Source organism: Rhineura floridana, chromosome 2, assembly GCF_030035675.1.
Source record: "Rhineura floridana isolate rRhiFlo1 chromosome 2, rRhiFlo1.hap2, whole genome shotgun sequence".
NCBI classification, from domain to species: domain Eukaryota; kingdom Metazoa; phylum Chordata; class Lepidosauria; order Squamata; family Rhineuridae; genus Rhineura; species Rhineura floridana.
In genome coordinates, this window is record NC_084481.1 from 214,300,638 (window position 1) to 214,324,989 (window position 24,352).

Here is a 24,352-nt window from a genome sequence, read left to right on the forward strand (position 1 = left end):
AGGTGTGCCTGTGTTTGTCTCCCTGCCTCAACTCAGCAGCTGGACTCAAACCCAACATGAGAAAAAGTTCCTTTTTCTAGCCACAAGGCTGTGTACACAGGCATCATATATTTAAAGCACGCCCCCACAAGAATCCTTGGAACTGTAATTTGTTAAGCGTGCTGCAAATTATACCTCTCTGAGAGGTAAACTTTAGTTCCTAGGATTCTTTTTTTTAAAGGGGGGAATCTGCATTAAATGTATGGTGTGTATGCAGCCACAATAAAAGCCTCCAGATGGGGCCTCCTTCCACACTCCAATCCCCAGTTGTTGACTAGAATGAATGGACTGCCTTCAAGTCGATTCCGACTTATGACGACCCTATGAATAGGGTTTTCATGGTAAGCGGTATTCAGAGGGAGTTTACCATTGCCTTCCTCTGAGAGGCAGTGACTGGCCTAAGGTCACCCAGTGAGCTTCATGGCTGTGTGGGGATTCGAACCCCGGTCTCCCAGGTCATAGTCCAGCCATATGCATGAACAGACAGAATAACAAGAAAAATATCCTCTTTTAAAGTCAAATGCTTAAAAGTGTCCCTTAGCTGAAGAAAGGTTTTCCCATGCCCAACCTATGCACATCAAATCCAAAAAACCTGCTTTCAATTTCTCTCAAGTACATAAATTCCAGCCACATGTTCTTCTTACGTAACCAGGAATGCCCTGGAAACAAGCCCCAGTTACAAGCTTCTCCACATCATAATGATTTAAGTGGGCACTTGAGCCCAGATTCCCAGCGTAATTCTTAAAAGCTTTTTCATAAATATTCCATGGCCTTTTGGAGAGTGTAATGTGCCATGGTGACATTATAGAGGAAGCTGTTTGAAGGGGAGGGATGTCAACAAAATTATCCACCAATAGCATGCTCTTTTGGCACAAAAGCACATTCTTATCTTTACATCCCATAATGAGAAGGCAGAACCAGAATTTGTTGCTGTGTAAACTCCTCTGGTACAGTTGAGAAGAAGAAAAAGAAGAGACACAGAGAAAGAGGAATTAGCTATCATTTCTTCTGGTTGTTCTGACAGAGGAACAAGTTCTGCATTGTTATTATTATTTTTCTGTGTGGTTTTTCCTAAGCGGCATTAAAGAAAACTTCTTTTCACATGATGTCAGACTGCGAGGGGATAGCTGTGGGTAAGTGCCAGATTTATATTTACCACACTGTCCTGAAATCTAGTTCACAGCCTCAGCTTGCAAAAGCACACCCAGCATGACTCTGAGGCAAACGTTCAGCCCTCTCACTTTCTGTAGAGCAAGCTGCAGTCAGAGAATATTTTAGTTGGATTTTCCACTCCAAAACCAGTTAGGGTCTTACATAGCCATTCTTGGATGTATGCTATGGAGGTTACATGTTTATACTTTTCTTTACTGAAAGCTTTGAATATATACTTGCTTATTTGTCTTTTAAAAATTATTTAAGTAGCTCCAAAGCTCATGCTCCTGGACAAGGAATACTATAGATATAAATATAAATATAGATATGAAAGGATTTTGTGTTGCAAACTGGTGAGAGCATACAAAGTGACTAATTCTGTCGAAATGGCAATGTCCAAATATGTCCTTTGGAGCACTGGGAGAGGAATGTCTGGGAATGGGACCAGAAATAAGCATCCTGTTGTAACTTACTCAGATCATTTCCTAACTGCAAAAGGGCTGCAGAAACAGAGGCAGAAAGTAATAAACATGGATCTGTTGCTGGAGGGGGAAAACACCCCAAGCTCCCTTCAGTTTAAAACATGAGCTTTTGGCATAGCATACCTAAGGCCATTCTTTACCACACTAAAGTAGATGCCATTTTCAGCGGCATTAAGAGGCCAAGCCGTTGGGTGGGAAGAGGAGACAATGCACTTGGGAACCCCTCAGTATTAGCGTTGCACTGTATCTGCTCTGGAAAGGGAAATGCTTGAAAGGAATTGAAGCCAATCCTATGCCAGGTCATTCCATTTTTAAATCCTAAAGCAGCTCATTTAAAAGTACTCCACACCCAACAGTACAAATCATTATCCTTTTTTCACATACAGTTATTCAGAGCTTGGAAAAGTTACTTTTTTGAACTACAGCTTCCATCAGCCCAATCCAGTGGCCATGCTGGCTGGGGCTGATGGGAGTTATAGTTTTAAAAAGTAACTTTTCCAAGCTCTGCAGTTATTTAAAGCAATTGCAGAAGTATTTGGTTTCATGGGCATATATCATGGAGCAACATCCACTTCTGGAACACCAATTTGGGAGGCTAATCCCACAGGCCACCCAATTTCCTCCATGATTTAGGAAATATTTGAATTAAGATCTGCCCAAATCTTTTACTCACGGCACCATGCTTTCTGATTTTTGTTAGCTCCTGTTCCTCAAGTCTCGGCTGAAGATTTCCATCTTTGTTGGAAAGCTAGATCTAGGGAGCAGAATAAATACTGCACAGTGACAAGGACTTTTATTTGTTTGGTTCCTGGGGCACCTTACTAGAGATAATGAAAATACAACATAAACAGAAAATTAAACATGCATACAATCAAAAACTACATAAATGCAACAAAATAACACTCAAGCAAAAACAGGTGGAGGCCCGTGTAAATTCAAAGGTGTATTTCTGAGTCTCTCCCCTCGTCACAATCTTCAGCTGCTGAGCAAATAACTAAGGATGACTCATTTTGAATGAACTGAAAGCAGACTTTCCACAGCCGGTAACTAAAGTGGTTCCAAAAACTGTAGCTTGTGTTTAACTCAGGTGTTGTTGTTTTGCTATTTTTTTTTAGATTTTGGAAGTACATTGACAAAACAATGCTGGGGGTTGTTGTACAATTCTGTGTGCTTTAACATGATACCTTGTCCATTGTTCTGCCATTATAATAAAGCGCTCTTTCGACTGGACATCAGGAAAAACTTCCTAACTGTTAGAGCCATACGACAATGGAACCAATTACCTAGCATTGGTGGGCTCTCCGACACTGGAGGCCTTCAAGAGGCAGCCAGACAGCCATCTGTCAGGAATGCTTTGATTTGGATTCCTGCATTGCACAGGGGGTTGGACTTGATGGCCTTATAGGCCCCTTCCAACTCTACTATTCTATGATTCTATGATTATTAGCAGCTGACTCTCTTTGCAAACAGATAGGTGGATGCAGGAATAATTTAATCTGAACAAATTATTTTGTGCTCAGAATTAGTATTTCTGTGGTGCAGAATACACCTGGTTTTGTTATATATGTATATATGACAAGTCAGCAATCCTTTGCATTATGAAGAGAAACAGTAGAGAGGGGTATTTTTGCTTGCCTTATCAGAAGGCTTGCTATGTAGCTAGTAACCAGAGCAGGTTGCTTTTGCCAGCAGAAGTGGCTTCAGTTTTAGAATCTGGAACCATGTTTGCTTGTTAAGCACAGTGAGTCATATTAAGGAAGTGGGAGAGAACAGGAACGTGGAATTCAAATGGCACTGCAGCAATATTTCCTACGCACCTAATATGAATTAAACTGTTGTGATGGCTGCTTATACATTCCATTTCCCCTTTCAAAAGGAAATAGTTTGGGATTCCTTGAGACAGTTGCTGCTGTCGATGTGAATGTCCGTCTTAACGGGAGCACATGGGCAGCATCGCAAGCTAGTTCAACTGTTGACTGTTCCATTGGCACAGTGGAAGCTTGCCCCTTGAGGCCAATAGGTTTGGGTGGGGCAATTTTCACCAGGACCATCACAGGTGTGTGTGTTAAATTCTCTCTTCCTATGGCCACAGTGCTAAGCCTACCCACCATCTGCACACAGTGGCTTTTTTAAAATTTCAAAATGTTTTAATTGCTGTCATGCATGTAACAGAATGTGAAGATTAGCCCTCAGTGTGGTACCTTCATGTTAATATCTAGGCAAGGTCAAACTATGGTTGATATGCCTGAACAGATGTTATGTCTTCAAGCATCAACAATATTTTGTTTAATGGTTCTTTGTTTGCTTTTATGGATATCTCAGTTTTCTTGTCAACTACTAAGCTGGATGCTTGAATCACACTATACTTGAAGAAGAATAGGTTATAGGATAGGAAGGGATCTGAATTAAATAAGAAAGGTGTGCGTAGTCCAAGAATGAGGAACCTGTGGTCTTCCAGATGTTGTTAGACTACTACTTTCATTGCCCCTGACCCTTGGCCATATTGGCTGGGCCTGGCAACCAAGAGGTCTTCTGTATCTTTAAAAGTTGTGCAGAGGGAAGGGCGAATTCCACCTTGTGGTTTTTCCCATTATAGTGTTGCAAGAACACCTGCACTTGGCTGACTTTCTCTTCTCCTAAAGATACAGGATCAGTCTCAGGCCCTGAGCCTGGCAACCCTAATATGTATCCATCTGGGCAAAGGAGCTGAATGAAATCTAGTTGGCCTGCTCTCTCCGCCCCCTCTTTCTCTTTCTCACATGTATAAAGCAGGGGTTGGGAGCCATGGCCCTCCAGATATTGTTGGATTCCAACTTCCATCAGCCCCAGCCAGCATGCCCAATGGTCAGGGATGATGAGTTAATGTCCAGCAAGTGGAGGACCAAAGCTTCCCCATCCCTTTTATAAAATCAGTCCAGAGTGGTCCTACTCTTGTAGAAAGATGGAGAAGTGACTCAGAGAGGAGACCCAGATGAGAGTTGGAAAGGAACTAGTGAGCGACTACCATCAAATGCAGGTAAGTTAATTGTGGTGAACCTCTGTGGAATGCCCTTTTGGAATGGTGATTTGCACCCCAGTTATGTGTACTGCCATTTTATCTTTATGTCATGCATTATTCTCTCTTCTGTTTTAATTTTAACCTGTTAAATTCGTTTACCTTATTCGTATTGTTTTCTATAACGTTATATGGATTCACTTGATACGTTGTGAGCTACTTTGGGCACAGTTTTGTTGGAGAAATGGTATACAAATAGATGATTATGATGAACTTCCTGCATTAAAATAAAACCTGATGTACTACAGAGGAGAGGCAGACTTGCTCCATATTTACTGGAATTGTCCTAAGATAGTACTATACTAGAAACTAGTTTTGACCTGAATAGAAAATGTGTTGGGTTATGAATTACCTCCAGATCTATTATTGGTGTTATTTTGTTATTTTTAAATATTGATACATGGTCTAACAGTGTGGTTGCTAAAAGTTTGGGATATGGGGCACATGTAAATTTGATTAATATTCTTAGAGAAAGAAGGCAAGCAGGTAACACCCTCATTTCAATGTTAAAACAACAAACGATGGTTTACCATTACTTACATCAGCTGCAGCTAGCCGCAAGCGCATATGCTTCTCCTTCTCATATCCCTTCTGTTGGATGTGAAAGGAGGGAATCAAAAGCTTTCATCCACAGTTTGAAACAAACCAGTTTGCTGTTCCATTTGAAAGTGGTAAACTGTGGTTTGTGCAAACCATTGTTCACAAACTAAGCACTAAGGTATTGATACAATGCAAAATAAGTAAAAACTAGAGGAAGATAGTGCTGAAATTAACACTGTAATAATTATTATGTTTATATGCCACTGTGACAGAAGTAGCAATTCCATTCTTCGAGTTTCAAAAGATGGTGAGGCTTGCATATGCTCCCACTTTTCACTACTTCTTGTCACATGGAAATCAGCCCTCAGCATAAGTGTGTTGAGACACCCAGAGCATTGTATGGACCTTGACAGGTGTCAATTGATCTACTTGCAGAATTAGGGCTTTTGGTGAGGACTTTCAGGGAGCTCTGTATGAACATGTTCACATAGATGTAACTTTGAACATGTTCACATAGATGTAGCTATGCATAAATCCTGGCCTATAAAGAGTTTGGTGTTGTCTAGTTACAGGGCAATATTAAACATCGTAACAAACTGTTTGCACCCTCTGTGTGTGTGTGTGTGTGTGTGTGTGTGTTTGAATAACATAAACAATTATTGGAATTGAAGTTTATAGTTAGAATAAGCAAATATAATTTCTGTGCTGTTTGCAGCCTACACAAGAATGCAGTCTGAACAGCTGCATAATTGTTCTTGTTAGTTCAGGTAGGAGGGAAATGAAGGCAAGATAGAGGGAGTGTCGCTGTCTATGACCTCCTCTTGAGTTTCAGTAGTTAGACATAAATTGGTGAATATTTCTTTTCCCATAAGAAGCCTTAATTATATATAGCTCCTTAGATCTTAGCAGGCAACTTCCCCAGCTGAAAAAGCTTGGCTTGTCCTCCTTCATTTGAATGGAAAATTAAATGTGTTGGAGATAAGGCAACAAGAGCATAAAAGAAAGAGGGTAGAGAAGTGCATGCTGGGAGTTAAAACAAACACAGGGAAGGTGGCATATAATGATCATTAAATACAATAGAAAAATGTTACATAATGTTTTTTAAAAAGTAAATAAGAGACCAAATGCAAATTAGAATATCAATCATGCGACTAGACAGAATCAGTGAACTCCAAATCAACACTCTATTCATAAAGAAAATAATAGCCAATACTCTTCTAACAAATTCAGCAGTGCAATATGCCATTTAGGCCAGACAGGCAGACACACAGGTTTTGGATCTTAAGAGATGCTGGTTAGCCTGAGGGGAGCCAGAAAGAAGCAAAGAGTCCAGAGCAATCAAGGCCAAGTTGCAGAAATGACAGCCAGAGAGGCCAAAGGCAGCTAAGATCAGGGGCATCTCTACCGGGGTGCGGAGGGTGCGGCCCGCACCCGGGTGTCACCATGAGGGGGGTGACACCCAGAGCTGCCCCGCCCCACGCCGTTGCCTGGCAAGGCTGCTCCAACTCCTCGGAGGCGGGCGGGCGAGACCGGGAGCAGCGTCAGCGGGGCGAGGGAGGCACGCCGGCATTCCCAGGCCTTCTCTGGCTGGGTGCCCCTCCGGCATGCGCCCTCCCAGGGGCATGGACGGGGTGACTGGCCTCGAGTGCACGTGCACACACAAGCCCAGCCACCTCATCCATGCCCCTGGGAGGGCGCGCACCGGAAGTCCGCACCCCCCCTGCACTCCCGGTAGTGACGCCGCTGGCTAAGATGTCAAGTCCCAGAGGTAGCACCCATAGGCCTGAAGGGCTAAAGGCAGACGAGGAGATCCAATCCAAGTTGGTCAGGTTTCCAGTCAAGTGAGCAATACATAGGAAGGGAACAGAATGAGGCAGAGCTGTAGAGCAAATAATTCAGCTGGAGAACCAGCTCTGAGGCAGCAGTTATGTAAGGCCAGTAGGCAGTGCCGGTGCCAGGCTATTTTGCACCCTAGACAAGGCTAACTACTTGCACCCCCCCAAATTGCTAACTTCCATTTTCAAAAACAGATGTAGAAAAAATGAAAAGCACAAAACTTGAAACTGCTAAATTTATTTTAGTTGCATTTTTTCCAAGGGTTAAAAAAACTAATCTGTATAAAACTGTGCCCCTCAAAGGTCAGTACTGCGCCCCTCTGAGGTCTGCGCCCCTCTGAGGTCTGCGCCCCTCTGAGGTCTGCGCCCCTCTGAGGTCTGCGCCCCTCTGAGGTCTGCGCCCCTCTGAGGTCTGCGCCCTAGGTGGCTGCCTAGTTGGCCTAATAATAGCACCGGCCCTGCTGGTAGGGCCTCTCTTGGCTTCCCAGATCACCTGATAAAGCTGCAGGAACAAGCTGTAGTTGTACACTTTCCCGCCTTTGTTGCAGAGGTGTTGCAGAGTAGCAAGGATCAGGTCACCAGTTTCTTCTGCCTGTCAGTGGACACTGTGGTGTAGAGAGTGAGGTGCCTGGTCCCTGCCCTGCAGCCAAATCCCCCAGTCTGACCCCACTGGTACTTTACAAAAATCTCACAGGTACAAACAAATATGTAAGGGTAATTGTCACAATATAATTTCAAATTATAGCATTCTTACAAAAGATATACTTTCAAGTCAGAACTCCTTGCTGTTTTTTTTGTCAAATGTTCCTCAGCAATATTCAGCAGTTGTCTCAGTTAATATATTTAATATTTATTTATTTAGAGTCCACCTTTCCTCCAAGTAGCTTAAGGTGGTGTACGTGGTTCTTCCCTCCCCATTTTATCCTCACAACAATCCTGTGAGGTAGGGTAGACTGAGATACTGTGACTGGCCAAGGTCACCCCCAGTGAGCTTCATGGCTGAGTAGGGATTTGAACCTTGGTCTCCCAGGTCATAGTCCAACACCCTAACTATTACACCACACTGGGCCGTAGCTCAGTGGTTGAGAGTCTACTTTGCATGCAGAAAGTCTCAGGTTCAATCTCTAGCATCTTCAGTGTCTCCTGTCTGAAACCTTGGAGAGCTGCTGCTGTAGACACTATTGAACTAGATGGACCAATGATCAGACTCAGTATAAGGCAGCTTCCTATGTCCCTTTCCAGGACGGGATCAACAGCAATCTTAATATAATATACAAAAAGGCTCTTTGAAAAACTCATAAATGTTTATTCAGAGGCTGGTCATCGAGTGTTGCTCATGGCTGCCTAGTGGATCCCTCCACCCCAAATTACACAAATCGATGTAGTAGTATTTTGAACATTTACTCAGCAGCGGTGTTCATACATTACATTAAATGAGTGTATAATCTATGCACCTGTGTACACAAATAGTTGAGCTGTACACTATTCCCATTATTCATATATAATGTTCAACAAATGTACAGTCTGTGTACACAATAGTTCAGATGTGCAAATCAACAAGAGCAGCCAACCCCAGTGGGGTTGCGCTGAGATCAGCACATACAGCAAAGCTTCCTTGCCAAGGAATAATCAGGCGTGCCCTTTAAGGCTCCCAGTTGTATCTTTGTGGCTGCATCCTTTCCTGCCCCACATCTGATGTCACCTATGACATCAGGTTTGGTTTGGGACAGGTGGGCATAGTTTTGGGAAAACAGCCTCACATGCGAAAGTAGGACCCCTCATGGCCCTGTTTTGGGTCACAGTCCAAACTCTAAACCATTACACCACCATAAACCTGAGAGTAGATGAGGGTTGTCATTGCTACTCAATAAGTGAACATAATGGTTTGTTAATATTTTAAGTTTATGGTCATTTCACACGTACCTCTCTTGCATCCTTCAAATTCCTGCTGAAAACTGATCTTTACCATGCAGCCTTCGGCACAATTCCCCAGTTCCCTAGATCTTACCGTACGTGTATGAAAACGGACTATCCCTGCTTCCATTTAAGAACACGCTTGCTGCTTTGTTTCTTGGTTTGTTTCACTTATATCCCACTCTTCCTCCAAGGAGCTCAAGGTAGCACACAGTTTTATTTATTTAAGCTATTTCTACACCGCTTAATATATATAAAAATCTCTAAGCGGTGTACAGAAGATAAAACAACAGCAAATATTATAGAAATATACAATAAAGCCACAATACAAATGCATACATCATACAAATTAACAAATAAATATTTTTTCTCCCCCTCCCCATTTTATCTTCACAACTACCCTGAGAGGTAGGTTAGGCTGAGAAATTGCAGGTGGCCCAAGCTCATCCAGTGAGTTTTCATGGCTGAGTGAGGATTCAAACCCTGGTCTCCCTGCTCCTTGGCCGGTGCCAGGCATACCGGGGTCCTTGGGCACCAGCCTGCCCTGGGCCCCAGTGCGCACGCACACATGCACACACACACGCCCCACCTACCTGTCTCTCCTGTCTTCAGTGCACTGCCATTAACCTAGATGGCAGCTGAGGTTTCCCTAAGGGGCTGAAGCCTCCACCACCATCTGGTTGATGGGTTGCATGTGTGCTACAACCAAGATGGTGGCAGGGGCATCACCACCTTAGGGTAACCTCAGCTGCCATCTTCGTTAATGGCAGCCCTGCTCACGCAGCACGCACAGCCACAAAAGACAGGAGAGACAGGTAGGTGGAGCCAGCAAACGGGCGGGTGACTTGGAAGCTCCCTCCTTGTTCTGATCACAGAAGGGGAACACTACTCCTCCCCCACCCTATCCAGGGGCCCCTCATCCAGGGCCCGAGCTGGCTGCCCTTTGGCACCAGCCCTGCTTAGGTTCATCTGTCCCTTCCCTCTGTTGTCTTCCCATGTTGAAATGTAGATTGCAAACTCATTTGGGCAGGGACCTCTTCTCTTGTACTTTCATTAAATGTTGTGAATATTTATGGTGCCCTTTAAGTAATTGTATACATTTTCAGTTCTCTCTCTCTCTCTCTCTCTCTCTCTCTCTCTCTCTCTCTCACTCACACACACACACACACACACACACACACACACACACACACACACACACACACACACACACACACACACACACACACACACACACACACACACACACACACACACACACACACACACACACACACACACACACACACACACACACACACACACACACACACACCCCACAGGACAGCAAGGTAGAAAGCCTGTTCTTCAAGAATCCAAAAACTTTCAGCTTGCACAGATTTCTTATAAGCTCATTCTTGTGACACTGCAAAGTTTCTGTGGTTTCCTATAAACATATTGTTGCATACTTTCCACTTTCCCAACTGGTGATAAGTTCCAGAGTATATTTGGTTTATTTACAAATGTGCAAATGGAGCATAAGTGAAGGCAAACAGCATATGGCACTTCTAGCAGGCAGCATAAGACTACTCCTGCTGCATCAGGCCAAATGCCCATCAAATCTAGCATCCTGTTCTCACAACGACCAAGCAGATGCCTATGCGAAGCCCACAAACAAGACATGAGTGCAACAACACCCTCCCCACTTGTGATTTCCATGGGCCAGCACCAGGAATTAGGAGCCCTCAGGCACCATCACCTCCTGTGATGTTCCTCCCACTGGCACCACCTGTCAGGCTCCCACCCGTGGCTCCCACCAGGGAGAAACGTAGCTTTTATTTTTCTTTAGCTCACCCGCTCTAGCACAGATCTCACAAGATCCCACTGCTAGGAAGCACCACCAGCCACTCCCTGTAAACAATACTGTTAGAGACTTTGCCTTAGTCCCCACTCTGGCTTATTTGTTACTTTGTGTCTGGGTGCCCTTGCCATCCACAACCCCCTTGTGTCTTTGTCTATAAAGCATACAATCCTGGGTTGCTCTGGATACTTGACGATGTTACAATATCTCCCTTCACCGCTGCCACCATTTATTTGATACTGTTTCCATCCAGCCTTGGTAATTACCCTGCCCTCCCTTCTGGTCTGTGTATCCCCAGCCAAGGATCAGGCTTTAGGTAAACCAATAAAAGTGTTATCTGATAACACCAAGAAATAACAAGATTACTTTAGGAATGTTCAACAAGCGTATGGTTTCATATAGTGTCACTCTTTATGTTTCCAGTCTTATATATTCTGCCTAAATACCAGCCAAATATAATCCAACCCACAACCAACTCCAATCCACACTCCACAACCAACCAACCTCCCCCACAAAACAGAACCCTCAACTAACAGTCATCCCTCTTATTTATACCTTCAGCCATTCAAACACTCAGCCAATAATTATCCAACATTCTCCAGCATTCTAACCCATGTACTCCCCCCTCTCACTCAGTCACTTACCATATATCGCTTAATAAACCCGCTCTTACCATATTTACAGACATTAAAATACAGGGACATCACACACCCCATGCAGCCAGCGAGGGCTTATATAGGCCCAGTCACCCCCCTCCTGTGTTATCACATCAGTGCGCTAGTGCGTTGTGTGCGCACACCTTTGCACATGCTGATGTGGCAATGCCGGAGACAGGGTGTCCATGCCTATTTAAGCCTGCACTGGCTGCATTGGGGGAGAGGTGTTGTCTGGGAGGGTGGAGCTCTGTGATCTCTGCCAGTGTTGGGTCACAGAGTGTGATTTGCGGCCTGGGGTAAAGCCATGGCCAATTAAGGGTAGAGTTCTATTCTCCAGGGATGGGGAACCTATGGTCCTCCAGATGTTGTTAGGACTGCAACTCCCATCATCCCTGACTATTGGCCATGCTGGCTGGGGCTGATGAGAGCTGTAATCCAACAGCATCTAGAGGATCACAGGTTCCCCATTCCTGCTATGCCCACTTACCTTTGAATAAGCAGCATTCAATTCAATGAGACTTGCTTCTGAGTAGACACACATAGGATTGCACTGTAAGAAATATTAACATTCTTTTGCCAGGTTTATTTATTTATTTATTTATTTAATTTCATTTATAAACCGCCCATAGCCGATGGCTCCCTGGGCGGTGTACAACATACAATAATACAATAAGTCAGCAAAAATCACTAAATATAAAGTACAAATGCATAATAACACTAATAATGTTTAAGATTGAGCTAACAGACTGAAGCTCAATCCAGACAAGACCAAGACGCTGTTGGTGAGTGCCTTCTCTGCCCAGATGGAGGATGTTCATCCTGTTCTTGATGGGGTTACACTCCCCTTGAAGGAACAGGTGCGTAGCTTGGGGGTTCTTTCTGATCCTTCCTTGTCACTTGAGGCCCAGGTGGCCTCGGTGGCACGGAATGCTTTCTACCATCTTCGCCTGGTAGCCCAGCTACGTCCCTATCTGGACAGTGACGACCTCGCCTCAGTTGTTCATGCTCTGGTAACTTCTAGACTGGACTACTGCAATGCGCTCTACGTTGGGCTGCCCTTGAAGACTGTTCGGAAACTACAACTAGTCCAGAATGCAGCGGCCAGATTGCTGACGCGGACCAGAAGGTCCGCTCATATAACACCTGTTCTGGCCCGTCTGCACTGGCTTCCTGTTTGTTTCCGGGCTAGATTCAAAGTGCTGGTTTTGACCTATAAAGCCCTACACGGCATGGGACCGCAATACCTGGTGGACCGCCTCTCCCAATATGAACCTACCCGGACACTGCACTCAACATCTAAGGCCCTCCTCCGAGTGCCATCCCATCGAGAAGCTCGGAGGGTGGTGACTAGAACCAGGGCCTTTTCTGTGGTGGCCCCCAAACTGTGGAACAGCCTTCCCAATGAGGTGCGCCTGGCGCCGACGCTACTATCTTTTCGGCGCCAGGTGAAAACCTTTTTATACTCCCAGGCATTTTAAAGTGTGTTTTAATAGCATTTTCATCATTATTTGTTATCCTTTCGGTGCCAGGCTAAAACCTTCCTATTCTCCCAGGCATTTTAATACATTTTAATATACTTTTATGTATTTTAATGCTCTAATGCTTTAGTTATCTTAAACAGGTTTCATACTGTGTGATCAGGTATAGTGATAGTTCCACCCAATCAAATTACAATCCTATAACAGCATTGGTGTGAGTTGCTCCTATAATGGGTTTGCCTAATTTCTTTCTCTGAAATCTAAATAATCTGTGGATAGGGAGATACGAGGCTGTCAGTTTCAGTTCACTTCTCTAATCTTAAATTTAATTCTCCACATTTTTTGGAGCAAATTGCCATTTTAAAAAATCCTCATGAAAATTTGTCAACATTTTATTGCAACTTTCTCCTAATAAACACATGTTTGTATGCAATCTTAACCAGCACCCACATTTTTGCAAGCAATTTCCCCTAATATAATGCATTTTTATGTTATTTTCCCTAATATGTCATTAACATTCACACTTTAATACATGAATGCTTTTACTTGTTATTTGGCTGGAGAGCTGGATTGCATGATTCAAAGAAACGTGAATTTGAACGGATGGCTGTGTTTTGGTTTATGTATTCTTTCAGAAAGTATGAATTAGGTAGGTTCATCTTTAAATGGTAACTGAATCAAATTTCTCCTCCTCCCTGTGTTGGAGCATAAAGAGAATTCTAAAGTTTTTAATGTTCATTTCCCAAGAAACACCTGTTAAAATAGTTCTTAAGTGCAAAAGACATTTCCGTCTCTTTCGGTTTGCTTTGGCTTTCTTCCACAGTAGCAATTATATTGAAATACTTGTGCTATCCATTAACAGAAAGTACATGGATGTTCTCTCATCCCTACATGTAGATAAAAGCAAAACACATCAATTATTTAAGTGCCTTCCCTAGTGTGTATTATTTTTCTTTTGTACATTCAATCCCTATAGGGTTGTAGCTGACTTTTATGCATTCATTGTTTTGATTAGAAAACGTGCACAGTGTAAACCTTCTCATTCCAGTTTACAGCTCCTTTGACTCCAGGATAAATCTGTGAAGTTGAGTAAAGGATTTTCATGTGTTGTTTTCTTATTTTTTTCCATTATTCCCCAACTTGGTGCCCAAATGTTTTAGACTACAACTCCCATCAGCTCCAACCAGCACTGGCTGGGGCTGATGGGAGTTATAGTCCAAACATTTGGAGGGCACCAGGTCAGGGAAAGCTGCTCTTTCATCACATTAGGCATACTTAAGGAATTCAGTCTTTATAGATTTTGATGCGAATTGACCTAAGCTGCAAATCCCAGACTAAGACCCCATCTGCACTATACCTTTGAAGCACTATTATACTGAAGTGGTATAACAGTTATGGCTTCCCCCAAAGAATCTGTGAAGTATAGTTTGTGAAGGGTGCTAAGAGTTGTTGGGAGACCCCCGATTCCCTTCGCAGCGCTACAGTTTTGAGAGTGGTTTAACAATCCTCTTCCCAGGAAACTCTGGGAATCGTAGCTCTGTGAGGGAAATAGGGGTCTCCTAACAACTCTCAGCACCCTTCACAAACTACCCTTTCCAGGATTGTTTAGGAGAAGCCATGACTGTTAAAACATTCTAAGACCTCCTGTGACAAATTGGCAAAACACTTTGCTGATAAAATCGATTTAAGGAGCTCGATTCCGTGTGCCGTGGATGCAGTGAAGGAGCCAGAGTTGACCATCTGCAATCTGGTCTGGTGGGATCAGTTTCGGCCTCTCCCTTCTGAGGAAGTGGACAAGGTGCTGTCATCTGTGAAGCCTACCACCTGTCTGGGTGATCCTTGCCCATCATGGCTCCTTGTGAATTGCAAGGAGAAACTGGGCGAAGGGATTAGGGCGGTGGTAAACACATCCTTAGTGGAGGGTGTGATACACTGGCCCTCAAGGAGGCAATTATAAAACCTATCTTAAAGAAGTCCTCCTTGGATCCCCAGGTTTTGAACAACTTTCGCCCTGTTTCGAATTTGCCATTTTTGGGCAAGATCATTGAGCGAGTGGTGGCTAACCAATTGTCAGCACACTTGGATGAAACGGATTATCTGGATCCATACCAATCAGGTTTCAAGACTGGACATGGAACTGAAACAGCCTTGGTCGCTCTGGTGGATGATATGAGGAGGGCATTAGATAGGGGAGAATTCACCTTTCTTGTCCTCCTAGATCTTTCAGCGGCTTTTGATACCGTTGACCACGGTATCTTGATGGATCGCCTGGAAGGACTGGGAATTGGAGGCACTGTTTTACAGTGGTTCCGTTCCTTTCTCTCTGACAGGCACCAACAGGTAGCATTGGGAGATGAGGTTTCAGACCCTTGGCCCCTCACTTCTGGAGTGCCACAGGGTTCTATCCTCTCTCCCATGCTATTTAACATCTATATGAAGCCGCTGGGATCTATCATCAGGAGATTTGGGCTGCGGTGTCACCAATATGCGCATGACACACAGCTCTATCTCTCGTTTAAGTCTTTACCAGAGTTGGCTGTGGAGACCGTGTCCAAGTGCCTGGAATCCGTGAGTGGATGGATGGGAAGGAACAGGCTGAAGCTAAATCCTGATAAGACCGAGGTACTGCTTGTGGGAGACAGGGGTAGGCTGGGTCCTGTTGACCTGAGGTTTAATGGGGTACAATTACCCCTGAAGGACCAGGTCCGCAGCCTTGGGGTTGTTCTTGATTCCAGGCTGTCCATGGAGGCTCAGATTTCGGCAGTGAGCCGGGCAGCCTGGTACCAACTACACCTCATACGCAGGCTGCAACCCTACCTCCCTGTTCATCAGCTCCCACTGGTAGTACATGCCCTGGTCACCTCTTGATTAGACTACTGCAATGCGCTCTACATGGGGTTACCCTTGAAAATGGTCCAGAAACTTCAACTGGTACAGAACGCGGCGGCTCGTTTACTTACAAACAGCCGTCGCCGTGATTATATTACACCAGTATTATTTAATCTACACTGGCTTCCAGTAGTTTTCCGGGCCCAATTCAAGGTGTTGGTGTTAACCTTTAAATCCCTATACGGTTTCGGTCCGGTTTATCTGAAGGAGCACCTCCAGCATCACCAACTATGCCGCCCGACAAGATCCGCCACGCAGGGCCTTCTCTCAATCCCACCAACAAAAGTGGCTAGGTTGGTGGGGACTAGAGAGAGGGCTTTTTCGGTGGCGGCCCCCACTCTCTGGAATTCCCTCCCGTTCGATCTTCGACATGCCCCTTCCCTGGTTACCTTCCGCCGAGCCTTAAAAACTTGGCTGTTTGGTCAGGCCTTTGGGACTATTGGGATGGGCTAATTATATACTCAATGCCCGTTGCTATGTATTACATTTGCTGCTATTTGTCACTGTTGATTATTTGCATTTTATTGTATTTACTGTAATTACTGTATTATTGTATTTTATTGAATTTGTTATGTACACCGCCTAGAGTGGCTTCGGCCAGATAGGCGGCCTAAAAATTAAATTATTATTATTTATTATGATACTGCTTTAAATGTATAGTGTAGATCAGGACTCAATGTGTGAATCAGAACTTCCCAAATGCTCCAACGCAGTTCTCAGCTCAAAAAAGTATCAAAATACAGTTTAAAATGCATATTTTGAGAAAAAAATTATTTAGAAATTATTTGGAGAGATTACATTTAAAAATAAGTATTTAAATGTGAATTTTCATGTGATTTCTTTCTTTTAAAAATGCAGATAAATGCAGACATGGAACTGAATGAGTTATGGGTAAATATTTGTGAACGTGACATGTACTGTGGGGCAGGGGAATTGCCCATCCCTACAGAAAGAGTCAGAGAAATAAATGATGAAAACGCCCCTTGAGTGACACATTGCTGAACGTTTGTACGTGAATAGTACTTTTACTTTCTTTTTTGCTGTGGTATTAATGAATTCAGATGCTGTGATATTATATGGCTGGAGAGGCACTGCAACTGAGCTACTGGAAGGGCACTCCATTCATTTAATTGAATTTTGCTGGAAAAATTGAACACAGAATTGATTTTTCTAGCTGTGCTGCAGGTAGGGTGTAGGATGCTGGTATGTCTATTTCTTCTGGAGCCTTTGTATGAAGGCTGTATGGGAATAACACCCAAATTACATAACACCACATTAAATAAAGCACTTTCTTGAATGCCAAGAAAGGCTGCCCACCAATTAAATATTTTTAAATTGATTTAAACCTGCTCTGTCGGTACAAAGTTATTACAAAATGTGGTACATTGTGGTGGGTTCTACAATAAAGCAGACCTTGGAAAAGTTACTTTTTTGAACTACAACTCCCATCAGCCCAAGCCAGCATGGCCACTGGGTTGGGCTGATGGAAGTTGTAGTTCAAAAAAGTAACTTTTCCAAGCTCTGCAATAAAGTGTTAATACCATCCTCTTTGTATGTTGTACCTAGTCACCAAAATGTCACTCATCCCTGCAGCCCTCCCATGCCATCTTACACACTGTTCCAAAGTTTACTCCAGTCCTCTGGAACAGATTTTTGGAAGGTACAAGCGGTTGCAGTGGGAAAAGCTAGTTGGAGAAAATGGCCTCTTCTCTTCTTACATTAGCAGACATCTCTGCTAACTCAAAAGATAATTTGCTTGCAGGCTTTTTATTGTTATTATTTATTAATTAAATTTATATCCCACCCATCCTCCCAGAGGGAGCCCAGGGCGGCAAACACAAATACCAAAAGCACTCTAAAACATCTTAAAAACAAAAGACTTTAAAACATGTTAAAACAAAACATGTTAAAAAAATATCTTTAACATCTTTATAATACAACTTTTAAAATATCTTAAAAAGCAATTCCAACACAGACACAGGCTGTGTCTCTATTTAAGGTCTCTATTTAAAAGGCTTATTGAAAGAGGATGAATGGTGCACCATACATTCTAAGGATGGTAGTATTGCATATAACCCTATATTAAGAAAGAGTTAAATAATTTGCCTATTTAATAAACCAAAGCTGCTACTCACTGAGAAAAGTCATATATAATATTGTCTTTTCATTTCTATTTTAGTAACATCCCAGAACCAAAATTACCATAAAGAACTAGAGGGAAAATCTTATCTCATGTCTTACTGATTAAAATGTGCCATCATCAATAAACATTTGCTCCAACTGAGCAATGCAACGGTTTTAGTTGATTAGTTGATTCTAAAGCTGTAGTTGATTTAATCTACTCACTGAAGTGATTAATGCTCACATGCCCAATAGCTTCATAAAAATTATTCCATGGCATGCAAATATCCTTTATCATAAGCCAAGGGACGTGATAAAACTAATTCCCATTTTTAAAATTGACTATCAGAAATTCTTAGCTCTCAAAATGTTCCAGAAATGTTATCCATTTATTCATAGCAACATTTCAGATATGCTCTCAGTTTGATCTCTACAAGCGACAGTTTTGCCTACAGGATAATTCCACAGTGCACTACATATTAAGTCGTCGTTTAACATAATGGGGGACAAAATGTGAAGATGCTGTTCTTATCAGCCTCCTAGGTTCAAAACAAGACTAAAGGATCTGTATCTGTAAATACCAGGGATACATATAATTTATTGGATACAGGTTATGTCTTTAGAATGGGGATGAATAACACCAGCACAGGCCTGCCTGTCGAAAGAGCCATGTTTTCTGAAGCACACCCAAGTGTATGTACCGTACTGTGAGTTCCCAGGCTGCAAATGCAATCACCAGGGTCAGAAGAAGACATGGACCACCCAGGAGAACCTTGGATAATATTCACTAATAGGCAAAAAAACCCTTGCAGTTTAAGAATGTACCTATAGCCCACAGATATTTCTACCAAACTTTAAAAAGCAGGGAAATTGGGCAGCTATAGTGAGTGCACCAGGGGAGCAGGAGACCTGAACTCCTCTCTGAGATATTGTACTGCCCTACAAAGTTGTCAAAAGGCAAACACCATTTGGGTTGGTCTTTCATAGTCTAATCCACTTGTTGTGTAGCTTGGAAGAATTTGGTAACATGCACCTCTGAGCATATGGTGAGTGGTGGCAACACCTGTCATCTCCAAAGATGGAGAATTATATTTTTGTATGTTTGTTGGTGTTCTTCTTACTTTGCTTCTTTCCTGTGTTACTAACGTTTCTACAGAGAATCCAAACCAGAAAATCCCCCCCTCCTTATTCATCCTAGAAATCTGTGTCAAATGTATTTTTATTAATTTCAAAGCCTTTTTATTGGTCAATGTCATATGATGGTGAAGATAGCCTTTTTTGTTTCAAACTGGAGGTTATGGTCTATTTCTATTTTGGGTGCATTAACAGTTGGACCTGAAACTGCAGTTTAATGTAAAATCAGACTAATTACAATATGCTGCTACTTTAGCAATGACTCTAGTTGTTGGAAAAAAGAGGATGCATGTTTTCAGCCTGCTATGTTTAAACCACTTTATTTAAGGCAAGGTGTTCACGATCAATTAAAAACATAGAGCACACCTAGAATTTTGCTAGAATATATTTCACCACCCACTGTTTTTTTATCTTGTGCAAACTGAGACACTTCTGAGGTCCACTGGAGACTATTTTGCAGAAGTCAGTGCTATTATTCCACAATTATGTTTGGAGTTTTTTTAGTATAAATTTTGCAAAGTGTTGCTGTACTTCATATATTCATAGAAACAAAAGCAAAAGAAAATGATTTCCTATAGAAAACTTCACTAAAATTGCAAAGTAAATCAGACATATTTAAAGTGACAATCTGAACTATATCAACTGTCTTAATAATGTTGCTTCCTCCCAGCTAAAACAAGATCAGCACAGGACATATCTTCTTTCTATTATTTGGGCTGATTACAGGTGTTGCCACCACTCACCATATGCTCAGAGGCAGATGTTACCAAATTCTTCCAAGCTACACAGGAAGTGGATTGGACTGTGAAAGACCAACCCAAATGGTGTTTGCATTTTGACAACTTTGTAGGGCAGTACAATATCTCAGAGAGGAGATCAGGTCTCCTGCTCCCCTGGTGCATTCACTATAGCTGCCCAATTTCCCTGCTTTTTAAAGTTAGAAATATCTGTGGGCTATAGGTACATTCTTAAACCGCAAGGTTTTTTGCCTGTTAGTGAATTTCCCTGCTTTTTAATCCGGGAGGTAAGAAATGGGATCCTGTGCAAGTTTGCTGAGAATGGATTGATCATTTGCATGCTTATTGAGTTAAGTGGGATTTACACACACACACCAGGCAATCATGCTTAGGATAGGTGAAACTGACCACAGGGGATGGGGAAGGGAGGAGGGGGAGGAGGGAGGGGTGGAAAGGCAGAGGGGAGGACTGGGATGGGAGCAGGCAGGAGGGGGAGGGGAGAAGAAGCCAGATGTGGTCATTTGCATGTTTATTGAGTTCACTGGGATTTACTCCCGTGCAATCATGCTTAGGATAGGTAAAACTGACTGGGGGGAGGGACGGAGGGCTGGAGTGGGCAGGGAAGGTGGAAGAAGGAAGAGGGGAGGAGAAAGAGAGGAAAGGGGAAGGAGGGAAAAGGCAGGTCTGATCATTTGTATGATTATTGAGTTGAATCGGATATACTCCTATGCAATCATGATTAGGATAGGTAAAACTGATCAGGCTGGGCCTGCCATCCAAGACGTCTTCTGTATCTTTCACAGTTGGGCAGGGGGAAGGGACAATTCTACCTTGTGGTTTTTCCCATTACAATGTTGCAAGAACACCGGCACTTGGCTGACTTTCTCTTCTCCTAAAGATACAGGATCAGTCTCAGGCCCTGGCAACCCTACCTCCCACCCAAATTTAAAACAAAGCTGTCCCTGGCCACATCCACACCAGGCCTCTGTTACACTTTGGACAATCATTATTTATTTATCTATTTATTTAGTGTATTTATATACTGCCCCATAGCTGAAGCTCTCTGGGCGGTTTACAATAACTAAAAACATTAAAAACAAATATACAAATTTAAAAACACATCTTTTAAAAACAATTTAAAACCATTTATCATGGCTTCTTTCAAAGCCATGGCTCAAAGCCAATCATGGCTTCTCTCAAAGAATCCTGGGAAGTATAGTTAGTGAAGGGTGCTGAGAGTTGCTAGGAGACGCCCTGTTTCTCTCACAGACCTTCAATCAGAGTGGCTGACTGTTAAACCATTCTCTCAGGGGAATAGGAGTCTCCTCTCAGCACCCTTCACAAACTACACTTCCCAGGATTCTTTGAGGGAAGCCATGACTGTCTCAAGTGAAATCAAGTCTGGTGTGGGTGTGGCCCCCTTATTAGCCAAGCCCAGCAGCTGTGAGGCTTTTAGAACACTGACAGTTGGTCCTTACTGAGCAGGCCCCGTGTTATAATAGGCTTCCAGCCAAAATTTCTTAAATTAATTAAAAATCAACCAGGCATTTTTTTAAACTTTTAAACTGCAGTAGATGAAGGTCAGAGTATGGGACAAGGTCAGTATTAGGATTACAGGTACTCTGTGAACATGGCTGATTTTTAATGAATTTCAACAGGTTATGAGAACTCGCAGAAAAAAGTCCAAAAGGGCTCTGAGTTTTTTTCTCTCTTTTTAGACTTTGAACTACCAATTCTCTCTGACTGTTTTGTGTATCGCCATGAAAATTGACAGGGTTGTTAAGCAAGCGTTTCTGAGTTCAGGACTATAAGTTTTGTACGGTTTTGTTTTGAAATGAGCTTATGGGAAGCCTCAGAATGGCATGGGGGGATATTTTCCATTTAACATTGCGGAATGTGAAAAATCCCCGCTGACTATAGTATACAGCCACTCTTGTGGCTGTATTAAAAAAAGTGAGTGCAATCATGTAATAAATCTGTCGAATAAAAGAAAGTCGGTATAAACCCTTTGTAAATAAAGCAAAGATTGTCATGTTCTCAGCTATTATAGTGGCATTAATATATATAGGTATTAAAAGGAATAGTAGTATTAATAGTCTTTGACTGTGTAGATCATGAAAAACTATGGAATGCTTTAAAAGAAATGGGGGTGCCACAGCATCTGATTGTCCTGATGCGCAACCTATGCTCTGGACAAGAGGCTACTGTAAGGACAGAATATGGAGAAACCGATTGGTTCCCCATCGGAAAGGGTGTGAGACAGGGGTGTATTTTATCACCCTATTTGTTTAATCTGTATGCAGAACATATATGGAAAATGGGATTGGACCAAGATGAAGGAGGTGTGAAAATTGGAGGGAGAAATATCAATAATTTAAGATATGCAGATGATATCATATTACTAGCAGAAACCAGTAATGATTTGAAACAAATGCTGATGAAAGTTAAAGGAAAGCACAAAAGCAGGACTACAGCTGAACGTCAAAAAGACTAAAGTAATGACAACAGAAGATTTATGTAACTTTAAAGTTGACAATGAGGACATTGAACTTGTCAAGGATTACCAGTACCTTGGCACAGTCATTAACCAAAATGGAGACAATAGTGAAGAAATCAGAAGAAGGCTAGGACTGGGTAGGGCAGCTATGAGAGAACTAGAAAAGGTCCTAAATGCAAAGATGTATCACTGAACACTAAAGTCAGGATCATTCAGACCATGGTATATTCCCGATCTCTATGTATGGATTTGAAAGTTGGACAGTGAAAAAGCAGATAAGAGAAAAATCATTTGAAATGTGGTGTTGGAGGAGAGCTTTGCGCATACCATGGACTGTGAAAAACAGGCTCTCCCTTAGCATGTGCGTGGCCCGGGGCAAAAGCATAGTTGGGGGCTCCCCACATTTGCTCTGGGGTCACCGTCTCGGTCTTGGCCGAGTCACCATAGGTGCGCAGGCACCAGTCCCGGAACTGCCGGCCCAGCTTGCTGTCCCCGGGGCGGCTACCTCTCGCTGACCACAGCAGGAGCAGCGGTGGCGGTTTCAGCATGGCAGGCGGGTGGCAGGCGAGCGAGCCCCTGTCCCAGGATGAGGGAAAGAGAGTGAGCGAGCGCTGTGCCCTGCCTGGCGTGGCGAAGGTGAGTAGGCAGGGAGGGAGGAGCCGGCTGGTGAGCAGATCTCCAAGCGTGGGGTCCCCCCAAAGCATGGTGCGCAGGGCAACTGCCCCGCTTCCCGGTGCCTAGGGGCGGCTCTGGCGAAAAAGACAAATAATTGGGTGTTAGAACAAATTAAACCAGCACTGTCACTAGAAGCTAAAATGATGAAACTGAGGTTATCATACTTTGGACACATCATGAGAAGACATGATTCACCAGAAAAGACAATAATGCTGGGGAAAACAGAAGGGAGTAGAAAAAGAGGAAGACCAAACAAGAGATGGATTGAGTCCATAAAGGAAACCACAGACCTGAACTTACAAGATCTGACAGAGTGGTTCATGACAGATGCTCTTGGAGGTCACTGATTTATAGGGTCGCCATAAATCGTAATCGACTTGAAGGCACATAACAACAACAAAGTATTAATAGTCTATACCTTTTCCCCCTTAATTTTATATTATGTCTATACCTCTTAATATGTAAAAATATCTCTAAGCAGTTTACAGGAAACTAAAGCAACAACAGAACTTAAACACATATTTAAGAAATACACAGTGTTACATAAACAAATGTTGCATTAATTTAAATTACTAATATAAATCAGTATCAGTTCCTTCTCCTTCTGGCATACCTCCCCTCTTAGCCTCCTGGCTCTCACCCAAGACTCTGTGAGTTCACCCGTGCTCAGGGACCATATACTGCTACCGCCAAAATCTTACCACAAAGAGGGACCCTGGAAACTGCTGGCATCATCCTACTCAAGGCTTGTTTTTATGGGCAGGCACCAGGGTGGATGGTACTTCCTCAGGCTGCCCACAGCTGTGTCCCATTCTGCAGTCAGCTGCACTGCATCCACCCAGTTCCAGGCTACAGCAGGTTTAGTTTGGTTTGTTTCTCAGGAGCCCCAGCTGCAGCAGCAACAACAACAACAACAACAATAATAAAGTGGTATAAATAATGCAGCCATCTTAATTAAGAAAATAAAAATAACAAATAATACATAGTTAATTCATTATTTTAGACCCTCCAGAGATAGTATATGAATGAGTTCTTTTACATTAAAATATATATACTCTTTTTTCCTATACAAAACACTACTGGGGAATATATCGTATTATAATTTTTTTTGGGGGGGGAACAAGGGGTAGCCTCAAAAACCGTTTTAAAAGTATGTTGATTTTTTAAAAAAGCAACCTGAAACTTCTTCTGTCCCTTGCCATACCTCAGCAAATTCTGTAAATCAAGTCAGTGCAAAGGGGTGGTTTAAATTGGCAGGAATTTGAAGTGAAAACAACCCTCTAAGGCAGCAGGCCTGCAGATGATGAA

At 42.9% G+C, this 24,352-nt stretch overlaps 1 protein-coding gene across 1 annotated transcript in view; it reads left to right on the top strand.

Annotated features, from left to right (window-relative positions):
* Positions 1-950: 950 nt before the first annotated feature.
* Positions 951-24,352, top strand: part of EML1 (EMAP like 1) — a 212,413-nt gene continuing 189,011 nt past the window's right edge. The window contains exon 1 of the mRNA XM_061612128.1: positions 951-1,172. Within this exon, the coding sequence (XP_061468112.1) occupies positions 1,142-1,172 (31 nt within the window). The 5' untranslated portion in view covers positions 951-1,141. The remainder of the gene's footprint in view (positions 1,173-24,352) is intronic.